Source organism: Haliotis asinina, chromosome 8 (genome assembly GCF_037392515.1).
Source record: "Haliotis asinina isolate JCU_RB_2024 chromosome 8, JCU_Hal_asi_v2, whole genome shotgun sequence".
NCBI lineage: Eukaryota > Metazoa > Mollusca > Gastropoda > Lepetellida > Haliotidae > Haliotis > Haliotis asinina.
The window spans coordinates 23,594,119-23,620,531 of NC_090287.1; the positions used below are offsets into that span (position 1 = coordinate 23,594,119).

A 26,413-nucleotide genomic window follows, 5' to 3' on the forward strand; every position below is an offset into this window, starting at 1 on the left:
AACGTATCAAGCTCAGGTCCGGTTTTGTTACTCTCACCTACAATGCGCATTCAGTTTTGGTGCGCTGAGGATGAAACCTCGGACACTCCAATGAGCATTTCATTTACATACACATTTAAATTCTCCCTTAGACTTTCACTGGACTGGGGCATGTGTGATTGGGGTTATAACATTATGCACTGCATTGCTGATGAAAAGGTATTCAGATAGTTAAGCAGGCCTTTGAGGTTCATAGGTGCTTTGACAGTTTGTTCACGGTCTACGAATTACATCAGAGATTTTGTGAAACACTGCACTTGGTAATATTCCATGTGCACGTGCATGACGACGGCCATTTAATTCTAGTACACAGGTCCCGTGATCGATACTGAGAGCATGCTGGCTTAACATGACACCAAGCCTGACCACGCATCCCTCTTATGACCACATCAACAGAGATTTGTGCTTCTGGTTAACTATCTCAAACATCTTTCACACAATGCAAATAGGGGTCGATCCATAAATCCCATTCTCCATCCCGAGGTGGTTAACTTGCAGTGGACAGGGTACAGACGCACGTACACAAAGTATAACAAACACTCAGTCTTTCACATATTTATTTGTTCGTACATGGTATAATAGGAAAATGTCTCAAGACTAAGGTGTCAATATTTGTCACTGACAAATAAACATGTTTCTTTACATCACAATCTTAGTTCTTAAATCTAAGCATTATTCATCAAACAATCAATGAAGTAAAATACTCGTTCATTACTGAGAAGACACTGAAGTATGAGAGAGCCATTCACTCTGGTACTCTCACAAATTTCTTCTAAATCCAGAGATCTGTTCGTCCAGTTATTTCGTTCGTGAATAAGGTTGGCCAATTGCTTCCTTGAGGAAGAACCAAGACATGTCATCAGGTTGGCCAATTGCTTCCTTGAGGAAGAACCAAGACATGTCATCAGGTTGGCCAATTGCTTCCTTGAGGAAGAACCAAGACATGTCATCAGGTTGGCCTATTGCTTCTCTGTGCAAGAACCAAGACATGTCATCAGGTTGGCCTATTGCTTCTCTGTGCAAGAACCAAGATGTCATCATGTGGACCAATCGCTTCCTTGTGCAAAAACTGAGACAAGTCATATTAAGTTGTCTGGAAACATAATCTACACAGATGTGGACTGTCACACTGAAGTATTCATGCCAAGTTTACAGGTTTAAGATGTGTCATGTCAGTCTCATGTCCTAAGGCCTCATTTAGCAATATTTCAGCTACATAACTGAGGTTTGTAAATAACTGAATCTGAAACAATGATCAAGTCAATGATACTGTGAGCCACAATAGCTTACATTATTAACACAGTAGATACTGCTATTAGCACATATTACATCTTATTGTAAATCATGAACTCAAGGCACATATTTGTCTTAACCATACCAACAAGGGTTGTGTCTGGGTGCACAAAATGTATCTTGGCTGACATCCCTGAGTTTTCACAGCCAACTAACCAGCATAATAACAGACACTAGTGTTTCTGAGCCCAAAACATCACTTAGTTTGATGAGTGAATGCATACAGCTCTTGTTTATTACTACAAAAAATCCATGATCATTGGTTTGAGCAGGAAACCAATTACATTACCAGGGCAAGCTAGGTGAGTGAGCGAGTTTAGTTTTACGCCGCATTCACCAATATTCCAGCTATATGGCGGCGGTCTGTAAATAATCAAGTCTGGACCAGACAATCCAGTGACCAACAACATGAGCATCGACCTGTGCAATTGGGAACCGATGACATGTGTCAACCAAGTCAGCGAGCCTGACCACCCGATCCCGTTAGTCGCCTCTTACAACAAGCATAGTCGACTTTTAAGGCAAGCATGTGGTGCTGAAAGCCTTTTCTACACCGGGACCTTCACGGGTCGGCAAGCTTGGATTCAAACCCAAAATCACATATTAGACAAGCTTAAGGGATACAGCTCTGCACTAAAAAGAGGCACCCGAGATTAGCGGGCCACTGGTGCCGACTAGGATGAACCATAAGAAAACAGTTCACAATATGTCCGTAGTTTGAGTGTATAGATGTTACACCAGGCTTAAACAACTTTGTGTACATTGCAACATGGCTGCTTCAGTGAGAGTGTTATAATATGTTTTTATCAATATTCCAGCAATATCAGGGCAGGGGACACCAAAAATGACCATCAAACACTTAAATCACTAGGATGCACCACCACCACGATTGCTTGAGAAAAGACGGCATGGTTCCAACATTTTCAGAAACTAGACATGGATTATATAAAGATAGAATAAATGTCACATGTCAGTAAGCTTGACAATATGGCAAATTGATCACTGTTAACAGAAAACATCAATTCAGGTCTTTTGGTCCGGCCAAACAGACTTAACACGAAATCAGTCTAGCAAGAATTAAATCATTGTCAACAACAACTACTTTGTACCAAACAAAGAAACTAACTGGACAAAATGTAGCTTTAAGCACTTCCAATTTTTGTCACAGAATGTGAGTTTTTTGCACGAGGAAAGTGACAATCACTGACATTTGCCACTTTAGTGTAACATGTATGCACAGTGTTGACAGTGTGAGAAATCTAGTCAAGGCAATAGGAATTCAACCCCATGATCCTAGGTTTCTGCCATGGAAACAGCTCCGCCTTAGAGAACTGTGAATCTCCTACCCCTTTCACTAAATAGGAGCACGACATGTACTGCTTTGTTATGAGCATATCAAATACATGGAGGTTATTTATTCTGTTTATCACAACATCAGATACATTCCCATGAGGAAAACATCTGTTTTTAAGTAAAAAAATCCATGAAAAAAAACCCCTACAAAACAAACAGGTTTGTTACTAAAATCAAACACAAAGAAATTCTTTGTCATCAAAGCAGTATCAAACAATACTGAAGCAGTATGAAACAACTTCCAGGCATCACAGATTTGTGTTCAGGCTGTTGTCATTTTAAGCACTGAGAATGTTTGGAGAAATCAACATTCATACTCATGTTTGGGCACATGTGTGATCAGACAGCGATCAAGCAAGAACACAATCGGCTAATCGCAGATAGACGGGGAACACCGTTGGTGCTAAAACCACATTCTCAGTTCACAAATTGCATCCAGCGGGCATCTTCAAAGGTGTCCATTTGGATGTGTTCATTCTACGTCTATGCATAGTGATCCCAAAAACATGCACCATAGTGACATCATACAAATGGCAGATGTCACATGAGTTTCACCACTTGTAGTTAAACTTCATCTTCAGCAAGTACTTGATGTTAACCTGGGCTACATCATACACGATGAATCTGAGGCACGGTTAAGGAGAACAAAGTACACAGCTGCCAACTTCCTGTTCATGTGTATTCTAGCCTGCATCCATAGTTACATCTGGTACATTCTATAGCTACTGCACCAAATGACAAATACATACAGCTGTTAAAACTTTAAATGCTGTCATGCACGATTGCTTGTGGACCGAATGCTCCTTTGGTTCATATTTAAGTCATATGACAATATTGTGTGAAGAATGAAGTAAGACACTTTGATGAAATCACTTATGTGACTGCAAATAGATAATCATGATCTCTCAGAGCAATATGCACCTTCAAGACATATATCTGGAATTGAGCAACCATCACATGACCTTTGACTATGCAGCATTAAGAAGTGTTGTGGAGTCAAAGGATACTCATTGTAGAGCAGACTGGAATACTTGACGTCTGCGTTACATCCCTTGCCCATGGGGATCTCCACGCCTTTAGGAGTTGTGTAGGACCCCTTGGGATCAGGAGCCGTCATACCAATACCTAAATAAAAATATAGAACAATATAAACACGTATCAAACTATATATACAAACAATATTTACAAGCAGTGTTCAGTGAGTTTGACACTTTAATTTTGTTTGTTGATTCCATCTGTAAGTTGCCATTCTTTGACTTATCAAGTATGGACCTACACATCCAGTGACTGTCATTGACAAGTTGGTATCAACCAATTCAGAAAGTGTGCTCTCATGATCTGGTTAGAGACCTGATGAATATTACAAACAAGAGTTGTTGAAGATACATTCTAAACCAAGGGAGTTAACTTCTGTACTAGCCTTAAGGTAAATATAACATGGTCTCTGAATAGCACTTGAACACTGTTTCACCAAGTGCATGTAATCCATGCTTATTTGCATGCAAAGGGAAGTAACTGTACACAACATGAAATCTCATTCAGCAGCACATCATTGCAAGGTTTCTGTGTTCAAGCCACAGAATGAACACCCATTAATATTTTTCTTTTTGGCTGGGAAAGGAAATGTTTGCTGACTTTCAGAAGAGACATTGGTGACCGAGAACCGGGACTATTTCTTAAGCTTCACAATCTGTGTGGCCTTTTAGAGAAGATGTTAACACCATGTAATGCAAGCGATGCCTTCCTGTCACATTCATTGTAATATATATGTGTATCAACAGAATTATCTCCCTTCTTTCATAATATCACCTTTAACTCTTCATGAATCAAACATTTTTAACCAGTTGGAACTGTTCTTCTGGGACAGTAATCCTCCACAATACGAACACCCTGGTAAGGACAAAGCTGCCCTCTTTATAAACATGTTTACATATATGATTTCTTGTGGATTTACACAACAAACAACTTCAAAGTATTTTATCTGTATAACAGTTTCGGATAAATCTGGGACTCCAATCACAGACCAAAATTCCCTACCTTTGGTACTGTGCTTGCCCTTGGGTAGCTTTTCAATGTAGCTTGCACCTGTCAGTTCATGCCTGCAACAGAATACATTTTCATATTTTCATAATCTTAATACTTCTACATAGTCTATAGTCAGTAAATGAGCATGAACCCTGTAACAAATGAACCAGAACATTATGTAAAAAAAAATACAGAAGGCACTGGCAAAATGCTACTCACATGTTGCCAAGAGCAACCTCACAGAGCAGAAGAACACCTGTGGGATCGTTCTTTGATGTACGACAATAGTTGGCGGACTTGGACACCATGTCAGCAAAGTAGATACCCTTCCCAAACATGTAACCAGTCTGAAACCACACAAAGAGTCAGTCTAAAGTACTATAATACACACTGAAGATTTTGCATGTCATGTACAGAATATTCACCATGATAATGGAAATACAAATTTACATCGGTTCTAGGTATTTTCCTAAATCATAGACGCATAAATCCAACACATACTACTTTTGAAGCAGGGTAAAGTTTGACTTGTTCTTTCTATAAACATCAAAATATGCAATTAACATCTTGTTCTGTTTTGTCTACGTTACTGCCATTCTTTTATTACATGTTTGATTCTGAAACAACCATTCCTAATCACATATGCCGGTCAAATATCCAGACCATGCATGGCAAAATATTACTGACCACATAAAGACATGACTACGTAATCAAGTTTTCTAATTTTTTTAGACAGCTATCATGGGAAATCTCCCTCTACACTGACCACTGGAGCCTCTGGGGGTGCTATTCTAAGACCCTGTGAGAGAATGCCAGCAAAGTTGGTAGTCCTGGAACCATGCCACAGCAGCTGTTTATTGTGCAGGTCCTCAAATGGGCGGTAACGATTGTACTCTCCTTCACGATCAACTTCAAATATCTGAAAAAATCAAGTTTAGTGATGCAGATTACAAATCATATAATTAAATTATATGTCTAATTCCATCTTCGAGATTACTTGGAACAGATTATTAATTCAACACCCACACTGAGAATGTCAGTTATACTAACTGTAATAAATTGTAGCTTGAACAACATGTCCATCATGAAAGAAACACCCTTTCCCTGTCAAGATTAGGGTTAGAATCTGTCTTCAACAACCTGTGCTTGATATCAGGCATGAGTAACAGAATCAGGTGGTCAGGCTCATTGACCTGTTTGACAGATGTCCTATACCAGTTGTGCAGATAGAGGCACCTTAATCTGCTATTCACCTGTTACTACAAGCTTGGGTTACTGAAAACTAATTCTTCATGTACAACGATGTGTATTGGTCAGTCACTACTTACATCTTGGACTTCCAGGTCATACTGGTTGTGTGTGGCTGCATGGGTGTTGGCTGTGTATTCTACCAGTCTCTTGAACATCTCGTTGCTCTTATCCAACGGCTGTAAAACAAGAAACGCAACATTTTACTTCAAGGGTCCTGTTTTTGAAAGCACTACCACACAGATATATTAACATGAAACATTGCCATAAGCACTTAAGCAATGTATACTTATAATGGAACATGTAAAGTGCCATTCCAAAAATGCACTACAACTATCTTTAAGTTAAAGTAATGGGCTATGATCTTGGTGCTGGTGTCTTTGTGGAAGCCAATGAGGAATAACCTGATCTATCTGGTTACCTCCAACAACACCCAGTTCAGGTTGCTTGGGAATTACACAGAAGTGAACTTTTGTGCCTGAATATCCAACATGGGAGCGCGATACTGACTCATACCTTCAAGTCACATTTGAGCTTCTTGTAATGAGCATCGATGGGGTCTTCTCCCTCATCACCTCCCTTCAGCATGCTGTAGGCCACCTCTATCTCCAACAAGTTGTCCAACATCTCTGTCTTGGTCTACAAAACAATGTGGTTATGTCTGGGTTGTGGACATACTGGATAAATGGTCTTCACAATGACCTTCTACCTACCCATGTGAACAGTCTGTTGTGTCACTACGAAGTGAGAGGGTGGGCAAGGTTTTACACCAGTTTAAGACACGATAAAGTGATATCACAGCAGATGATGTCTAAAAAGGGCCTAACACACATCCGTATTGGGCATCAAGAGCAGACTTCCAGTATGAAGATCGAATGCCTTAATGATTCAGCTTCCCCTGGAAGTTATATCAAGCACTACCTACAATATGCCTGTCTTTCACTAGCCTGCAACGTTTGAATTACATGAACATTCCAGAACATGCACACAGAAAACAGCACAAGTGTGAATCAACACCAACAAGAAAGATATATATATTTCTGCAAAAATTTGTCTGGAAAACTGTCAAAACTGGAAAACTGAAAAGCCAGGTTCATACAAGTTAACCTGCAACCTCAAAAATTCAAATAAAAACTAGTTGTGTGGAAGCACTGGTTATTTCCACATAAGTATATCATGATATTTATCGACATTTTAAGGCCCAAAGGGACCAGTGAACAAAGTATTTATCCTACTGAATCTCAATGTTATTTTGGAATGTTTGAAGCACAGATACATATCTTTTTGTAGCCATCACCAGATCTTACAGAAAACGAGAAAAAAACAGCTTCACAGTTAGCTCCCTTCCACCGATTTGCATTTGCAAAACATCAGTAATTTCCATAATACATGCCTCAATGTTATTCGAGAAGAACTACTACCACAAAGTACCAACTGAGTTCAGCATTCCCAAAGGGGTACATTTAAAATAAAAGAAGAGCACTCGGGCCAATGAAAAAGGTAATAATAAGAAAAAGGTCACATCATATCTCATGCTATCACTGTATACTATGGCTCACGCTATCACTGCATACTATGGCTCATGCTATCACTGTATACTATGGTTCATGCTATCACTGTATACTAAGGCTCATGCTATCACTGTATACTATGGCCATACCTTGATGACTTCAGCAGTGTCCAGAAGTGGTGGTTTCTTCATGCCAAAGTCGTGTGGGATAAGGGTGTAAAATCTGTTGGAAGCATCCAGGAACTGAGTCGGTGTTCCACCCTTCTCTGTCAACTGAAAAATATCAGCTCTACAGAATCAGAAAATGGGTAGTGCTGCCCAGGGTTCAATATCACACAGCCAGCTTACAATCATGTCATGGTGCCAAGAACATAAGAAGCATAGAGCAATATGAACCATCAAAACCTTCATTCTAAGGCAAATAGTATCAAGCTGCATCATTCTTGGCCATCCAGTGTTTTTTCGGTGTATTAATCACATTTCTAATTATCACAATAAACTTGCAAGGGAAATCTAAATTTAGACTGAGTAGTAACAATATGTTCCTTTAAAAATTTAACAAACCAGGAGAGGGAGAAATGTCCCAACCATGTTAGGTCATTACTTTCAAGTTCAGAAAATATCTACCCTACTGTTTAAGTGTAAGTTATCAATATGGCTACACAGATGGCTGTGTAAAACCCCGACTGTCAGTTTTGTTGGCGAGGCATTCCACACTGATTAAAACTCAGGACTCTGCTTCAACAAATGTGGGTGACAAACACGTAAGCTAGATAATCTCACACTATCTTTTGTTCAATAGGACGATCAATATATAGTTCCCGTCTGGAATGAGGGGATTCACACTTCCTGCACACTACCTAGAAACATCGCTTACCTTTTGTAGTTCTGAAAGCACTTTGTAAGCAGATTCGATCTGTCGTTTTGATAATTTTCCCAGCGGCATTTTCTTCAAATCAATCTGAAATGAAACATTCAATTACATAACTCACCACCATTTTGTGCGAGGGCAATGTTGACAAGACAGTCAGGACATTAGAATCAAGTAGAGAACAGAGCTGAGTAAATAATGGCACTTAAATGGTTTGATAGTTGTTTTGTACTGAGCAGTATCCCCGCTATACGGCAGATGTCTGTAAATAATCAAGTCTGAACCAGACATTCCCGTGATCAACAACATCAGCATCAATCTATTCAACTGGGATACAATGACATGTGTCAACAAAGTCAGCGAGTCTGACCACCAGGGCCCTTGTTCTTGAAACGTTCATAGCCCTAAGAATTCTTAACTTTGATCGTAGTCTGTGTGTTAAGAATGGGCTTAAGAAGTTTGTAGGGCTACGCACGTTTCGAGAATAGCTAGCCAGATTGTGTTAGCTGCCACTTACTACAAGCATGGGTTGCTGAAGACCATTTCTAAACTGAATCTTCATGGGTGACCTACGTAGTGATGTTTGTGGTGGCACATCATCTGGCATGCACTGCTGACAGTTTCTAACCATGCCACAGCTTCACACAGACATCCCATTCAAATACATTTCACAATCCACTCATTCACATTTTCACCGATGACCAGGACCATCTGTTGCAGCCTAGCAAGTTCTCATATGGATTGGTTGCAAAATTTCAAAGCCTTTTCCATGCACATTATCCACTAAAAGATTTAAAACCATAACCAATACTCGGATATGGAGCACCTTACCTCGAATTCCATCATGGCCTTCTTCATGCTCTCCACATCAAAGATCAGGCAGATGAGATCCTGAACCTCTTTGGGCAATTTGGACTTAGAGGAAGTTCTGTCTATGGATTTTACAGCATCTTCCTCCTTCATAGATCAACAAAGAATGACTCCACAATGATCACCAAACAGTGTTTGATATTATACATGGAAGTGGTATTTTTCATTTTCCTTGCATAAAAAGTTAAAGATGTACATGGTACCCGATTCAAATACTACAGGAACAAACTTCAGGGCCACCCTGATATTTGAACATTTCAGCATCTCAATCGTAATCATAGTGTGCATGCACTGCTAAGTATCTGGTTTTGACAGTACTGGTAGAGAAAGAAAAACTGTTCACAAATTGTTTAGAAACATTTTTGGACATTAAGAGTCCATCAGATCACTCCTCAATACTTAAATTAAAAGTATTTGCAACACTGTAAACTGAACTCATTTTAAACTTTACCAATGTCGATCACTTCTTCGTACACCTATTACTTCACAGAAACAGAACTTTCTTCATTACAACTATATCTCTAGATATTGGCTTCTGTCTGAATATAATCTAAATCAAATGCCATTTTGAAACCCATCATAGTATTTTCAGATAAAACACACTTGCAGCAATAAGTTCAGAATGTCAATGATACTTAATTCGACTGCTTACCTGGCCATAGTCAATATCCAGGGGATAAAATTTGTTGGGGAATTTCTGGAAATTTTTGCGGTCATCAAAGCTGTTATTTGTTTTCTCTGCGTACAAAGCTTTGAAACTCTCAATGGCTTTATTTCTTGAGCCACATCTCTCCAATTTGTTTCCTCCTATTGTTGTCCCTACACGACCCCATGCTCGGAATATCCACCAGCTGAAACATTCACATAATTTACTAAACATTACCCATAAGCTCACACATTCCTACCCTGATACTAACATGCTTATTGTGTTCATTCATTTTTTACAGCTTGTTCAGCTTGGCCTGATCAAGTGAATACTGATGCATTCGGTGACAGTGTCAAGACTGGTTGGGTTTATTATTGTCAGTCGATTGTCAACATGTCCAAACAGCAGAGACAAGGTTGCTGTTTAACATTCTCTGCTCCCCTATTCAATGAAATTTACAAACCTGCCGTTTGTGCCAACTGATCTACCGGGTCACGCATCTGTGGAGTATCTTAGATGAAGCTGAACATGCAGCAACACACACTGTGATAAGTGATGGCAGTGAGTAAATAACTGAGTTTGGACCAGATAATCCAGTGATAACTGACATAACCATCTATCTTCTCCACTTAAGCACAATGCCATGTATCAACTAATTCACCTAGGCAAACCAAACTGAACCCAGTGGTCACATGACATGGACAGAGGACTGAGGTATGTGTGATTACCTTGAGCCCTTGTCTCCTTCAAGAGCCTGGATCTTGTAGAAGGAGTTAGTTCCCCTGACAATATCCACCAGTCCCAGGACAGCGCTGTACACATCTCCCTTCTCGTCAATCACATGGGCAGAGTCCTCCAGCCCTGAACATAAACAGTCGAAGTTATATACACATTTATACAACTACCAACACACTACATTAAAATAGATGTGCACACCCTGTCTTTATATACCTATCTGAATTGAATATATTTTTAAGAAACAAGTGTTTGTCACTAACGTGGCTATGTCCACATTAGAAGAATGAAATATTTATAACATATCCACTACTTATTACTTTTTTACTCACACACAAGATGAGAGAAGTGAATGGGGTTTGGATAATCACACAATGCAGGCTGTCGACAAAATGATGACATTGGTTGCAATGTTTTATGGAATACTGCGTAAACGTAAGTTCGAAAAGTGGACAAAGTGTCATGGTCATACTGAAAATAAGATCAAGGTCAGTCAAATCAGCTGGTGTCAGTCTAATTCCCCAATGTAGGCTATCACCAAACTTGAAGGCATTGGGTACAACACATTAACAGGAGTTTACAATGCAGTCAGTCGGGCTGACCTTGAAAATATAGTCAAGGTAACACAAATCAACTGGTGTCTGTATGATACCCTAATGTAGGCTGTCAACAAATTTGAAGACAGTGTGTACAACAGTTCATGAGATATCACGTTAAAAAAGAGTTTGCAGAGACATCACGTTAACAAGTTTGAGGAATGGTGATTGAGTCATGGTGACCTTGAAAATCAGGTCATGGTCAACAAAATCGACAGGTGTCTGCGCAATCGACTGGGTTCAACAGTTCATGAGATATCACATTAACAACAGTTTGAAGAGACATCACGTTAACAAGTTTGAAGAATGGTCAACGAGTCATGGTGACCTTGAAAATCAGGTCAAGGTCACTCAAATCTAGTGGTGTCTGCACATTCCCCCAATGTAGTCACCAAATTTGAAGATATTGGGTAAAAGAGTTCATGAGATAACGCATTAAGGAGATTTTGAAGAGTGGTCATGGTCACCAATATCGGTGTCTGCATAATTCCCCCATGTAGGATATCACGAAATTTTAAGACATTGGGTGCAACAGTTCACAAGATATCGCCTTAACAAGAAACATTACATGCGTGCAAATGTACTGACATACAGATGTTCCTGAATACATAGTCCTCCGTCCCGCATTGCAGCGTGGGACAAAAATATACATCCTCATCACGTTCATCTCGAACTGAACACTTTCACCTCTGCGTTATATCACATAAAATGTAACAGACTTAACCATCAACATCTCCAGTACTCTTTCTCTTATATCTAAATTAGCACAGGATTACTTCTCAAGGTCAGGTTGATTAGGTTGCTATTTTGGCATTATGATATCACATCCTGATCAGTATTAGCTAGAAGCTATGGTTGAGAAAGTGTCGCGTATTCATCAGGTACAAGAAATATCATGCACGAAGTAATTCAGGTTTTTCTCTCTTTTTGTTCTGTAAAAGAAATGTAAAAGTGATTTAAGTAGCCATACCTAGCTACCATAAAGCCTATGCCATAAGCAATCTTGTCTTTATTGATAATGTAGCTTCTAATACCACATCCAGTTTTGTAAGTCCAGCTCCCTACAGTGTGAGGACAATGTCTCACCTGAGTCAGGATCTACTGCTGCTCCACCTTTCACCTTCATCTTCAACTTGGCCGGAACACTCTTGGTGTACATCGCCTCTGAAAATACAACCATAAAGTGTGCTCAACAACACACAGTCATGTTTCAGAAGAACATGACATGTTTGATTGCTTTCATGCACACTGATAGAAGTGGTCTTGGTTAGTGGTGAGTATAAAGGGTATGTTATTTGTATATCCATTTATTGAGGTTTATTCTTACAATACATATCACAATATTATTTTCGAACACTCAATATTTATAAGGTGATGTCAAAGAACAATTTGATGCTATAAAGTTGCAAACAACTTGGAAAGGTTTCTGTAAAGTAAATTTTCAGTTACTTTCCTAATGAGCCTTCATACACCTCAGTCATCCAAAGATGGTTAAACAGTATATCACTACCACCAGCATCCCATTTTCATAAGATCTTTAGCTTCAATTTATGCAGTCTGACTGCTTCTAAATAATTTGGAATTATGTCATGTATCGTTGCATATACCAGAATGCAATCTTGTATTTGGCTAAACATTATGATGCACTTTGACCCTCCAATACTGATTCTTAGTAGTTTGTCCACTCCGTATCTGTCTGTGATAGTGCCTTCAATATCACAGTCATCAGAGAGGGGTTCTATCTAGGAAGACAAAGAGACTGCTACACAGACCTCAGTGTGTACAGTGTATCTTCTTCCATTTCAAGAAGTGAGCTTGGTACAGATTTTATGTTGACAGCTGTTTTCAAGGTGTTTCAAGGCCATTGTATTTAAGTTTCAGGTGAACATAATCAGATCATCACATATTACAATTACATTTTAATTAATACGTAATTCATCATAATTTTTTTTAAAACAACCATCAAATAAGAAACAAGATTTGGTTATCAATATCCCCTGTCAAAGTGTTCTGTTTTTTAACTCAATCACAACATTCATGTCCTGAAAACACATATCACATTTTGGTTTTCCCCCATCCCTAAAGGTGACCGAGAAAATCTGTCCCCATTGTGGATACCGTGCATTAAGTCAAGAAAAGTATGACAAGGGCCATAACTCATTAAAGAATCGCAACAGTTTCTGGTTGTGCAGTCTATCAAGGCATTCATGTCCTGAAAACGCATCCCATATTGGGTTTCCTTATCTGTAATTTTTTTACAAAATCTGTCCACAATTGGGACACCGTGCACTAAGTCAAGAAACACATCACAAGGGATCTAACCCAAATCCATGTCCTGAAAATACATGTCCTGACAAACACATTTTGAACCCTGTATTTCATGGATTTAACCCACATGTATATTTATATCAAATATATGAAAACATGTCAATGTACGTTTACAAATCAAAGGTTTGTGAGATTCTGTTTATCATTCAATATCCTTCTCTTCCAATTTCTGCCACTTGGAAACAGTAACACAGTGATATATTATCTCTTGAGCTGAAACCATCTAATTATTCATAAAACCAATCGATCAGAGAAGCTCCAAATTTGATGTAATTTCCGAGACTTTTTATCCCATCATGAGCAACAGCAATATTCCAGCAACATAAACCTGAAGTCTGCTTCTCCTATACATTAGGTCATCTCCTGTTTTCCCATAATAACAGCATTTAAGGTTTTCTTTTTTGAGGGACAGGTTTTACTTTTCAATAGAAAGACCTCTTCCCAGGTTTCCCTCTTAAAAGGTTTTTACTTTTCCTAACTATATATGAACATCAACATTCAAATGATACATTAGTGTTTGAAATCAGCTGAAAAATATTGCTCAAGATTATGCTCAAATTGCAAACATATTCCAAAGCAAGACTGGAACAGCAAGCCGAAGATTTGTAGGCAGACACTCTACTGCACGGTCACCGGGCCGAAGGTGGTGGGGTTAAATTATCTACTCAGTATTTGCTTCAGTTATTGTTACGTGGCTTCATTACATGATCATCTACATCGTAATTATCCATCTTTGATGGTATATATTTTAGAGAAAACACTTCTCCTCACCATCGCGGTCAGGATATTACTCCCCCACCCCCTCCGTTTTTACATTGTTTACCAAAACCTTGGAGGCATGTTTTCTCCTATACATATCACAGACAGTGACACCTTAAATAGGCACACCGTACCCATGTCAGTTCCATGTCCCATGTCTAACCAAGTTCTTCGGTGCAATATTCAAGTGTCCTAAGACCACACAGAGAAGGTCAAACTTTAAAAAAATTAACTCATACCTGACTATACTCAACATCAACATGATACTTACCAGCAATAAGTTGAGCAAATAACAATTCCAGCACAAACAATCCATGAATTAAGTCCAAAACAAAAACATGTGACTTATGATTCCCTAGGCTGAAACCAACCCATTATCCACATCAACTGATCAGAGAAGCTTCCAGATTTTAAGGGTATCATATTCTCACCATCCTTGGCACTCATACCGCTCTTGGCGATACTCTTCTTCACACGCATCTCTGGCTCAACGATTCTATCAACCGGCTGAAACAGGACAGAACGTTCAGACCAGGTGTCATCATGTCAAAACAAGCTATGACCCTCAGCATACATAAACACTTAGATATCTTTTCCTTTTGGGAAACAAAGTTTGCTGTGGAAAGAAGACTAAAACAAAAACAAATCACATGAAGTCATTCAAACAGTGAGTTTAATGAAACTCTTGATTTGAAAAGTATACCAGTTAAAGCTCATGAGGTAGGACGGGCCAATTAATGCAGGTTGGAGATGGGGATGCTAATTGAAGGTCTGTGTGTGTGTGTGTGCATGAGTGCATGAGTGCATGAGTGCATGCATGTAGAAGTGGTTATCCATCAGTCCCACAATTACAGCAATGATTTGTCCAGATTCATAGTTTCTATACACTAAAATATACTGATGATCTACAAACAGTGAGTTTAGTTTAAGTAACACTCCGCAATATTATAGTTACTAGGCAGCAGTCTCTAAATAATCAAGTCTGGACCAGAAAATACAGCGATCAACAGCATGAGCATCGATCTACGCAATTAGGATACCATAACATGTGTCAACCAGGTTAGAGAATCTTCCTGTCGCATCGTACAACAAGCATGGGTTACTGAAGATCAGTTCTACACAGGTATCCAACATGTTATCCAACCTGAAATGCCTCAGCTGTATTTGCCACGAACACATTTGTATCTGCCAGAAACACTAGCCACTAACACTCACATCAGCTCCCCAGCTTGCTATGCTGTGTTTCTGGATCATAAGAGCAGCACCTCCTTTCTTGACTTCTTCCAAGAAGCTTTCAGCAACCACATGCACATCTGATTTTTGAGCGTCTTTGATGCTTTTACTCTTTTTATCCACTTCATCTGCAAATGATGTAACAAGATATAGCAATATCTAAAACAACACTAGGAGTGTTTATGTGTAAGTGCAAAAGTTTAGTGAGTGAGTGAGTGAGTTTAGTTTTATGCCACACTCAGCAATATTCCATCTATATGGCAGCAGTCTGTAAATAATCGAGTCTGGACCAGACAATCCAGTGAACAACAACATGAGCATCAACCTGCACAATTGGGAACCGATGACGTGTCAACCAAGTCAGCTGGTCTGATCACCCGATCCCTTTAGTTGTCTCTTACAAGCACAGTCACCTTTTATGGCAAGCATGGGTTGCTGAAGGCCTGTTCTACCCTAGAACCTTCACGGGTCAGTGCAATAGTTTAGATATATATCCATGACATGAAGCAGGATGAACTGAGTGAGATTAATTTTACGCTGCTATTATCAATTTTCCAGGAATATCATGTCCGGTGACACCAGAAATGAGTTTCACACATTATGTCCATGTGGGGAATCAAACCCAGGTCTTCAGCGTGACGAGCAAATGACTTAGGCTACCCCACCAGTTCGACAGGAAGAAGAGCGTCAACACAAAACCTAGGTGTTTTAGTCCATGCGGTAAGTGCTGATGACTTGGAAATGAACCAAATTACTAGGAATAATGCAATTTTCTGATACATAACTTTAAGAGACAATGAGATACTTCATACACATCTGCATCAACCCCCCAAGGCCAGAAAAGTCTGCAGGAGACAAATTCCAACAGCAAATCCCCTTAGGATGATCATCTTAATGACAAGTGGATTGTACCCAAAATATTTTGAGTTGTTTAATTTCAAACCCACCAATATTTCAGCTATATGGAAATAATCTCAGTCTGGACCAGACAATCCAGTGATCAACATAATGAGCATTGATCTACGCAACTGTGATATGATGATGCATTAATGAACTCAGCAAGCCTGACCACAATCTCATTAGTTGCCTCTTTCGACAAGCCTGAGTTGCTGAAGGCCAGTTCAAACCCCTATCTTTATGTGTCATACAAAAGTCTTAATTTGTACCTACATATTCTCTCCCTCACCCTTTGTGCTGATGACAGCTGCCACGGTTTTATCCACTTTACTCACTACAGTTCCACCCATACTAGTGATTTCGTTGCTGAGGGCTGCTTTAGATTTGCTCGTCTTTCCAGCAATGACGAATCTCATGTTTTCCAAGGACTGTGTCAATCCACTACTGCTTGCACTGCTGCAAATATGATGACAAATCATGTTGTGAGTGAGGTTAGCTTATGCCACATATAATATTCCAATATATAGCATTCCAGCTATATGGAGGTGATCTGTAAATAATCAAATCTGGACCACACAATTCACTGATCAAAAACATAAGCATTAATCCAACTGTGATATTATGTGTCAGTTAAACCAGAGAGCTTGACCACCTGATCCCGTTAGTCGCCTTTTTACCATAAGCATAGGGTACTGAAGATCAATTCGAACTCGGATCTTCACAGGTCAAAAAACCCTGCTAACAAACCTTATAAACAGCATAACTGCTCACAATACATAATATTTAGTTTCAAATTTTCATTATCCAAATAAATCTTGAAAACTGATGCCAGAACATCATACCATTAGTAGCAAGATTGTTTAACACTATGCTCTGCTTATCTTGTTTGACTAGGCAAAACTGATTGAAAACAGTAGCACAGAAATACTAAACTAATCCATCAACCATGTCTGCATGCGTGACCATCCGATCCTTTAAGTCCCATCTTAAACAAGCATGGGCTGCCACGAAAACATGCCCAATTTATTTACATTTCTTTGTTTCTCTTGTATAGGAGTGCTAATGTTACCTTCCATCTACAGTGTCCACTGATGAACTGACTGGACCCTCAGTTGACCGAACAGTCACAGTTGGGAAAGCACGAACACGCTTCACATACTTGTACTTCTTTCTGAACAAATAATTATTAAAATCTAAATATTTTAGTCTTTGAAGGGCATTTAGAAGTGAAATGCATAAGAATGATTTTATGGATGTCAACTTCTTTATATGAGAACACAACGTTTCGGAGTTAATGCTTACTCCTTCATCAGGTGATGAAGGAGTAAGCATTAACTCCGAAACGTTGTGTTCTCATATAAAGAAGTTGACATCCATAAAATCTTCATTCTTAAATATTTTAGATATTTAAATACTTACCTCCATAGGTCTTATGCATATTACCTCAAGCTTCGCTAGAAGAGATCAGACAGTCGTTGATTCGCAATTCCCTAGATGGCTACCTCATGTAATCTAGTGGGAAGCGGGTAGTGGGAAGCGAAGGCAGTAGATGACTTCCAAAGCAGCCTTCCATAGTTTGTGGCACTGTGCAATTTCTATGGAGGGCCATGGTAGATGCCAACGCTCTGATGAAACCGCGGCAGATCCAGGTGCAGAGTTTGATTGTGAGGATGGTACAACAATTGGTCCCACTCTGGAAGCCGTTTATTAGAAACGTCTCTAGGCACAACATATTCTCTGTTGGTGATAGACGTAGGGAGCGAGATAAGGCGTCTGCCATTAAGATGCAGGCTCCTGGTATGTCAGATATTTTTATTTGGAGGATCAGACTCGACCACGTCAAAGGGTAGACACGACAACTGTAGTAGATGTTGAGGCCTCCTTGACCCTTGTTTACCTAGAAGGCTACTATTGAGTTGTTCGTATGGATCATCAGTACCTTGTCTCTCGGTGCTGTCAACCAATGCGATGAATCAAATCCCGCGGAGTTAGATTCTCAAGTCGTCCAAGCTGACTTAACAGCCTGATAATGAAGTCCACCTCTCTCAAGATAAGCTTGTATGCCGTGAAGATGCGTCATTCTTCGACTTCAGAACAACCAAGCTGTTCATTATGAATGTGTTGACAATTCAAGGAAGTCTATTTATAGCTGGCTGGCTGTTCGATCATAAACTGCCATACATCACTGCACGCCTCCTGATAGGCAGCGTTGAGATTAGTGTTAGCTGATCTCTATGCCGACTAGAGAAATCCAATGCCCCTGTAGACTGCTAGTCTAGAGTGTACTTGACATCTTCCTATCGTAAAATGACTGTAAGTCACTGCAGACAACTTCCTAACACTAGAATAATAACAACACATTCTGCGCAGGGCGTTGTCCCTCGATGACCAATCAGATTGTAGATGTAATGTCCCTGGGATCCTTTGCAGGGCGTTGTCTCTCGGGGACCAATCAAAATGTAGACGTGACATCACCGGGGTCGCAGATAACTGATCATCATGAAATCTTGTAAACAGTGATACCCTTGCTAGGCTGTAGGCTTGACCGTAACCATGCTGTTTGGCGAGCACGTGTCTAAATGAGTAAAGCGCGCGAAAAGCCCTTCCGCCGCTTGAAACTGACGTTTACGAATTGCTTTTCAGGTAGATGTGTTGGAATTTTCCCCAAAAATAAATGCCATCCTCTCTTGTAATCAGAGGTGTAGTTAGGCGTGGCACTTTGTTGTCTCGAAAAATCTTCGTGACAAAATGAGTAAAGCATGTGAAAGAAAACTTTCTCCGCTTGAAGCTGATGTAGACAAAAATTGTAACGTAAGGATCTTCGGGGATGCGACCAGTCCCTCCACAGGACACCCCGTCTCCCGCCTACCGGCATAGGAATACCTGGTAAGTTCATCGCCAACGCCAAGGTAGCTGACGCCAGCGCAGACAACAGCTTAAGCATCTGCTTGAGTTCAGTCTCAATGGCCACCCGCTTAGAATCTTGCACTCTGTAACAGAGTTGCGAGGAGCCCAATAACCGCTTCAGAGATTCAGCCAGGACAGCCACGCTGTCAGCGAAAACCAGGCTGTGTGTCTTGTAATCTGACTTCCTGGACTTACATGCTTTGAAATTCGGATTAGATGACAATTTCGCAAAGTCCGCATCTAATACAGCCACAACGTCCGTTCCTCCAGGTCCTCCCAGGACACGGAATTCGAATTACGCCGCAGTGTAGAAGACGAAGTCGAAGCACAAGCAGCAGATTCCTTGGACGGGATCCAAGGTGGTTCCGGTGGCGACCGCAAACACCAAGTTCTAGAGGAGCGCTGAGGTGATAGGGACTGGGAGCACAAGCAACGTCTTCACCTGGTAGTAAAGCGAGAGTCCTCATTCAAAGGGCATTGCGGGGAACGTGAGCTTAACCGAGAGCACCAACAAAGACTACTGTGGAGGGTACAGGATCACCGACTCCCAGGGAACCTGGAGCGCGATCTGCGCCGAGAGCGCTCTGCCGCCAGGCACCGAGCACGCCCTCCGTCCAACTGTCGTTGCAAAACCTCTTCCCTGGACAACGTATGCAACACCCTGGGTATACGGTAAGGCGCAGGCACAGGCGTCCGGCGTCGGTATAGGCGCTGGCGTAGGCATAGGCGCTGGCGCAGGCATAGGCGCTGGCGTAGGCATAGGCACTGGCATAAGCATGGGCGCTGGCATAGGCATAGGCGCTGGCGTAGACATAGGCGCTGACGTAGGCATAGGCGCTGGCGTAAGCACAGGCGCTGGCATAGGCATAGGCGCTGGCGCTGGCATAGGCATAGGCGCTGGCGCTGGCGCTGGCGCAGGCATAGGTGCTGGCGTAAGCACAGGCACTGGTGTAGGGATAGACGCTGGCATCGCAGCAGCACCGGGCGTCAGGAGGGAGCGCAGGAACCTCTGGACTTCCGGATGAGACAAGGCATCTGGATGAAAACAGATCCACGATGGAATCCGAGCGAGGTAGTTCCGGGGACAAACGTACAGGCGTCAGGGATGAACGCCCCATCCCAGGGTCGTCCGGCAGAGATCCCAACGACGACGCTGGAGACGACATCCTTCTCTTCCGCTGTGCAAAATGCTTCCTCTTAGCCGCAATAAAAGTCTTGAAATCCGCCACCAATAACGCCTCGCAGTAATGGCAGCGTCCATCAAGGGTGGGAATCTTTCATGATTTCTGCCCCTAGCAGATAGTGCAAAACTGGCGAGACATACACAGTTAACTGCAACAAACAAAACATAACATAACAATGCGTTGAAACCAACGCTAGGAGGTTGAAAAAACACCCCTATACCAGAAATGCAGCACCAACGCACCCCCACTTTAAAGTAGGCACGCCCTGTAAGCTCGTGACAGCGAAGGGCAAACAACCAAAAAGGCTGCGCGCGTACATCGCAACGTGGCACGAAAAAACATATAAATGCAGTGAAACATGGCCAAAAATACTAATCGACATGGAAAACCACATGGAGGAAGAAAAACCAGCAAGATATAATACCCCCACGAACACCATGCCGCACTCACACACGACGTGGGCGAAGCCACCCCGAAGTGAGAGAAAAAAACAACTTGAGGTAGCTAAGTAAGTGCAGTTAAATGATTACTTACCTTAACACGCACACCTATGGGATACAAACCATACCTACCCGTGAGGAAACAACTTTATTGAACCACAAAGTAGGTAAACTAAGCGAACCAAACACGTCCGAACAGACGAACGCTAGAAGTAAAAGTGATTTTTTTAAATGTTCGCGCTTGTGCGAGTGGGGAGATCACGTCACTTCCGTGACTACATTCGTAGATTACATGAGGTAGCCATCTAGGGAATGGCAAATCAACAACTGTCTGATCTCTTCTAGCGAAGCTTGAGGTAATATGCATAAGACCTATGGTAAGGTAAGTTAAAAATTTGAAGAATACTGTATCAGCATAATTTTATCACAAAATGCTCTCAATATACATGACCTGAAGTAACAAAATAACTCAATGAAATAGCAATTGTGAAGAACGGTGACAAATCTTCTTTCAAAATTGAGACTCTTAGAAATGCTAAGCTGGCAGTGTTTAATTGTTCGTATAGACAATGATTCCTTCAGATTGTGAATTTGATGCATCTTAACTTCATTTTCATCAATCAATCTGTTGACTAACTGGCAGGAGAGTATATATTTGTAGTGACCTTGATCCTTCAGCTGGACACATGAAACAGCACAGCCTTTATTGTATTTAACCATGAAGGCCAACGTACTACAGCCAAATAAAAGCAGCCTGTGAAGAACTGGTTAAAAAACAGACAAATCTTTGAATAGAGTGATTATGGTTTTATGCCACTTTTTTCTCACCATGAATATCACAAGAGGCATCGCTTTAAGAACGACACCAGACGCTAAGTATAAAGAACTGATATCTTACAAACAGTCAACATCGTGAAATTCCTTAGGCACTTTGAATGCCTTCCTCTTTGGTGTCTTTGTAATGTTCATGCACTTCGTCCACTCCGTCATGTTCCCAGTACACTTGTAGCCTTCACTCCTGTAAAAGTTTACATAGATGTAACGTGGTCACGACGACAACCTTTCAAACATGGAATTAACTCAATATCAAGACGGCATGTTTGAAGGGAATGCAAATCCAATTAATACACTTCGCGAAATCAAGTAAATGCACTGAACTACATTTTCGACATTTTAACAATAATGATACTTTTCCAATCAGACAGCCATGTTGGCAGAATTAAAGCAAATCTAGCAAGTGGGCAGAATTAAAGCAAATCTGGCAAGTACAAATTACAAACCTTTTTGATCAATAAGGCAGGGAAGACTTACAACTTCACGTGACACTTAAACGTGAAAATTTATCAGATCAAATACAATCACTTATATCTAACCTGTCTGGAAATAAACTACACTGATTATTTAAGTGAACACCTAAACAAAAGCAACATGGGCAGCTGTAAAGTTCAATGAATGAACCAACATTTATCATCCAAAACTGTGTTCCACAGGACATATCTCTTGTATGAGATCAAATGATATCTCCTACGAGAAACCGTTTTGACAGTAGTGAGTGAGTTAACATTTAACGTCACATCGGCAGTATCTCAGCCATATCGTGATGAGTTGACAGTATGCTCTGACAATGATATGGCATCATGAACTTGATGACGTCACAATGCTATGACATCATTGCACTGCAAATCTAACGGCAGTGCTGTGTTCAGAGATGTACATTTTTCATTGAAAACAAATGAAGAATGATTTTTGGAAGATAAAGATAAACAGAATCTCACCCCCTTGTCTACTGATATCAATTATATCAACGCTTGTTGATAAAGGTAAAAATATCTTTGGCAAACCTTGCCTACTGATATCAATTATATCAACACTTGTTGATAAAGGTAAAAATATCCTTGGCAAGCCTTGGATATTTGGTTTTTTATCAACTCATGTTGATATATTTGCTACCAGTAGAAAACTGGGTGAGATTCTCTATATAAGAGTACCTAGGTTTAGAGAAATATGGGACCAAGCACACATGTATATATGATTTTATTTTTAAAAGACCACAGAAAATTTTGAGGGAGTCCTGAAAACTTCAATATGTGGAGATAGAAATGAAAACATAATAAATTCACTGCCATTTAACATGTTTAATTATGGAAAAAAACTTTGGAAGGTTGAGTATGATCCAAATTCCAGCAGGTCACTGTTTGGCCGACCTGCTCTCTGACATGCTTGACAATTATGTGTAAGCTTAACATGTAACAACTTATTTCAATGGCTGATAAACAGCATTCACTGCAAAATTGACCGAGATCTACTACACTGAAAAGGGCAGTGTAAACACAGTGTTGCTAGTCTGTTGAGCATTACAAACGAAAAATAAGGCTAACCATGAGTTTAATCATGGTGTAATAATAAAGTGGCAACTTTCTATGAAGGTGGGTTTCTTTTGACACAGGATTCACCATAAGGGATGCAGTCTAAGAAATTTTATGAGCCATGTAAAACATTATTACATGATACCCACAAGTCCACACTCATGGCACAACACTGAGTATGTAAGCAACAATCATATGTGACCTACATTCAGAGCTCTATGCAAGCGAACCCTACCATTTAAGCACCACTCTCACTAAGATATAATATAGAACACAGTGTACATGATAAAACTATAAGCTACAATGTAAGCTGTACTCACGAGTACACCAGCTGCCCCTCTGAGCACTCCGTACAGGGCTCCAAGGCCCCAAACGTCATAGCATCAGCCACAGCATCCATAAGCTGAATATAAACAAGAGAGGAATCAGTTATGAATGCAGGGTAATAGACACAAGTCATTTGCTGACAGCATTATCCACGCAGAAGGTAATAATTTAGGGCAAATAAAAAAAATAACATGTCTTTGGAACTTAGTATACTTAAGAAAACAGAGGACCATGGTTTACTTATCTGCACTAATCCCAAACAGTATGTCTGAAAAATTATGCTAACCAATTTTCTTTGCATGACTGCTCATTGATAATGAACCAATCATCAGTTGGGACATTTCAACCAATTCCTAACACAATTACCAAGACAACATTTATCACTAAAATTTTCATTGAGTATTCACTCCACCTTGCTCTCCCCAGAAGGTATTTTCTGGCCATTTAACTCCAGGAGAATCCTCATCGCCTCATTGGAAACATTCTTCGACAACTGGTCTCTGATACTCCAGATCAACTGACTTTGTTCCTGTGAGAAAACAAACAATATTAGGCATTTCTTGCAATAGATGATATGAGGGATTTATCTGAAAACAAATAATCGTCTAATATCCCATAGATCCTTCATGCAATAACTGTTTCAACCACAAAAAGTGAGACAAATGGGTCTGTCAATTGAAACCAATGAGAACAGAACACTCTTTGCTTGTGTCTGTAATTAATTAAGTCCAGACCAAACAATCAAGTGATCAACATCAAGAACAGAGATGTCATAGGCGCAATGGCATGCAATCAACCAAACCACTGTCCACTGATGTACTAATGTTGGTCCAGACCTATTCTATCCTTAACCTCCATAGAAAAAATTGGTCAGAATGTACTGACTCTCAGGTTCTTTTCTTCTTCTGTTTCTTCTTTCTTTGCTTTCTTTTTGCCTTTTTCCTTATCTTCATCAGCTTTCCTCTTCTGCCTAAAAACAGGATTCAAATCTGTGTATATTCCAACATACACATTCAGTTTGCACCAAAATCACCATCCAACAGTGCATCAGCCAGCCATGATTTAACCAAAAAGTGCTCTCAGCCAGCCATGATTTAACCAAAAAGTGCTCTCAGCCAGCCATGATTTAACCGAAAAGTGCCATACATTTTTGTTCGTATGGACATCTATAGCCAATACCAGAAACGGTTTCCCACATTCTACCCATGACAGGGAATCAAACGGGAGTCGTGGGTGTGAAGAGACAACTCTTTCATTACTAATCCAACCAACAGCGATCTTAACACTAAGGTGACCGCAACTCCCCTACCTTTAACATAGGTTTAAGGTAGTCTTAGCACTAAGATTGTTTCGTACAACGGCACATTGAACAACAAAAAACTTCGCTGTATGAGCAGCATCACATTGCTGACAGGTATGTGTAAACTTAGCCTTGGAGTGAGTGAGTGAGTGAGCTTAGTTTTACGCTGCTTTTAGCAATATTCCAGCAATATCACGGCGGGGGACACCAGAAAATGGACTTCACACATTGTACCCATGTGGGGAAACGAACCCGGGTCGTCGGCGTGACGTGCGAACGCTTTAACCACTAGGCTACCCCACCGCCCCACTTAGCCTTGGCAAGGGTGAGTGAGTTTAGTTTTACGCCACACTCAGCAATATTCCAGCTATATGGAGGCGGTCAGTAAATAATCGAGTCTGGACCAAACAATCCAGAAATCAACAGCATGAGCATTGATCTGTGCAATTGGTAACCAATGACATGTGCCAACCGGGTTAGCAAACCTGAGCATCCAATCCCGTTAATCGCCTATTACAGCAGGCAGGGTTGCCTTTTATGGCAAGCATGGGTTGCTGAAGGCCTATTCTAGACCTTTCTAATGTTTTAAACAAATAGTCAATGAAATACTTCTGACTTACGCTTTTGGGTCTCCCTTTCCAATCAATTTAATCAGTTCTTCTTTGTCTTCTTTCTTCAACTTCCCAAAGCCTAATATTCTAAAATGAAACCAACAACAAATTTGACGACAAATATGATAGTGAATAGGTTTTATTTCGCTTTTGGCAATATTCCAGCAATATCATGGCAAGGGACAGCAGAAATGGGCTTTGCCTTGAACCCATGTGGGAATTGAACCCGAAATCTTTGGTGTGTCAAGCAAACACTTTAACCACTAGGCTACCCAACCACCCCTTTTAAATAAAATAAATGTATGAACATGAAGGTCTGCATGCTTAAGGAGCATGATTTTAACAGAAGTGATTTTTTTCATTTGTTTACAGTCTATTACAGCACCACCTTAATCATATTTACAATTAAATCCTCATGAAGCCAACTCGTCATGTCCCACTTATGTTAAGACGGAAAATAGTTTGAAGTCTCAGATGCTACTTTCTGGTCCGGGATTGGTTGAAATCTCACAATTGTTGATTACCAACAATCAATCATCAAAAAAAAATTTGTTAGCGTCATTTCTCAGATTTCCTTTCCAGGCTGCTATTGCAGATATCTAATAACATGATGTAACTTCAAGTGATGACTCATACACCACGAACATAGATGTTCTGGGGTTTTCAAGAAATATTCAGCCACGACTTTTCAATACCTTGTAGTGAAGCAAGTTTTCTAAGAGATAAGCATGTTTACAATTGGTGTATGTCTGTTGTCTAACGCCAACTGAGCAATATTCTGAGCTCTATACAGGTGTTTACATCAAGTATACATGATACAATACAGAGATCGGCATGACGAATACTGACCCACCCAACGACATGGAACTAACCAA

The 26,413-nt window shown here is 40.4% G+C and overlaps 1 protein-coding gene and 1 non-coding gene across 3 annotated transcripts in view; both read right to left on the reverse strand.

Annotated features, from left to right (window-relative positions):
- Nucleotides 1–579: 579 nt before the first annotated feature.
- Nucleotides 580–26,413, reverse strand: part of LOC137294040 (poly [ADP-ribose] polymerase 1-like) — a 29,301-nt gene continuing 3,467 nt past the window's right edge. For both annotated transcript variants that reach the window (XM_067824965.1, XM_067824964.1), the window contains 22 exons: nucleotides 25,548–25,625; nucleotides 24,513–24,597; nucleotides 24,040–24,156; nucleotides 23,621–23,703; nucleotides 21,833–21,952; nucleotides 17,473–17,574; nucleotides 16,693–16,859; nucleotides 15,489–15,634; nucleotides 14,705–14,780; nucleotides 12,273–12,350; nucleotides 10,584–10,716; nucleotides 9,862–10,060; nucleotides 9,171–9,296; nucleotides 8,346–8,429; nucleotides 7,619–7,741; nucleotides 6,475–6,597; nucleotides 6,039–6,137; nucleotides 5,477–5,629; nucleotides 4,930–5,057; nucleotides 4,723–4,784; nucleotides 3,693–3,810; nucleotides 580–3,309 (listed from right to left, as the gene is read on the reverse strand). In XM_067824965.1, the coding sequence (XP_067681066.1) occupies nucleotides 3,237–3,309; nucleotides 3,693–3,810; nucleotides 4,723–4,784; nucleotides 4,930–5,057; nucleotides 5,477–5,629; nucleotides 6,039–6,137; nucleotides 6,475–6,597; nucleotides 7,619–7,741; nucleotides 8,346–8,429; nucleotides 9,171–9,296; nucleotides 9,862–10,060; nucleotides 10,584–10,716; nucleotides 12,273–12,350; nucleotides 14,705–14,780; nucleotides 15,489–15,634; nucleotides 16,693–16,859; nucleotides 17,473–17,574; nucleotides 21,833–21,952; nucleotides 23,621–23,703; nucleotides 24,040–24,156; nucleotides 24,513–24,597; nucleotides 25,548–25,625 (2,473 nt within the window). In that variant the 3' untranslated portion in view covers nucleotides 580–3,236. The remainder of the gene's footprint in view (nucleotides 3,310–3,692; nucleotides 3,811–4,722; nucleotides 4,785–4,929; nucleotides 5,058–5,476; nucleotides 5,630–6,038; nucleotides 6,138–6,474; nucleotides 6,598–7,618; nucleotides 7,742–8,345; nucleotides 8,430–9,170; nucleotides 9,297–9,861; nucleotides 10,061–10,583; nucleotides 10,717–12,272; nucleotides 12,351–14,704; nucleotides 14,781–15,488; nucleotides 15,635–16,692; nucleotides 16,860–17,472; nucleotides 17,575–21,832; nucleotides 21,953–23,620; nucleotides 23,704–24,039; nucleotides 24,157–24,512; nucleotides 24,598–25,547; nucleotides 25,626–26,413) is intronic.
- On the reverse strand, nucleotides 12,862–12,986 carry LOC137295478 (small Cajal body-specific RNA 8). The gene has a single exon (XR_010957571.1). It is a non-coding gene; the product is annotated as a small Cajal body-specific RNA 8 (non-coding RNA).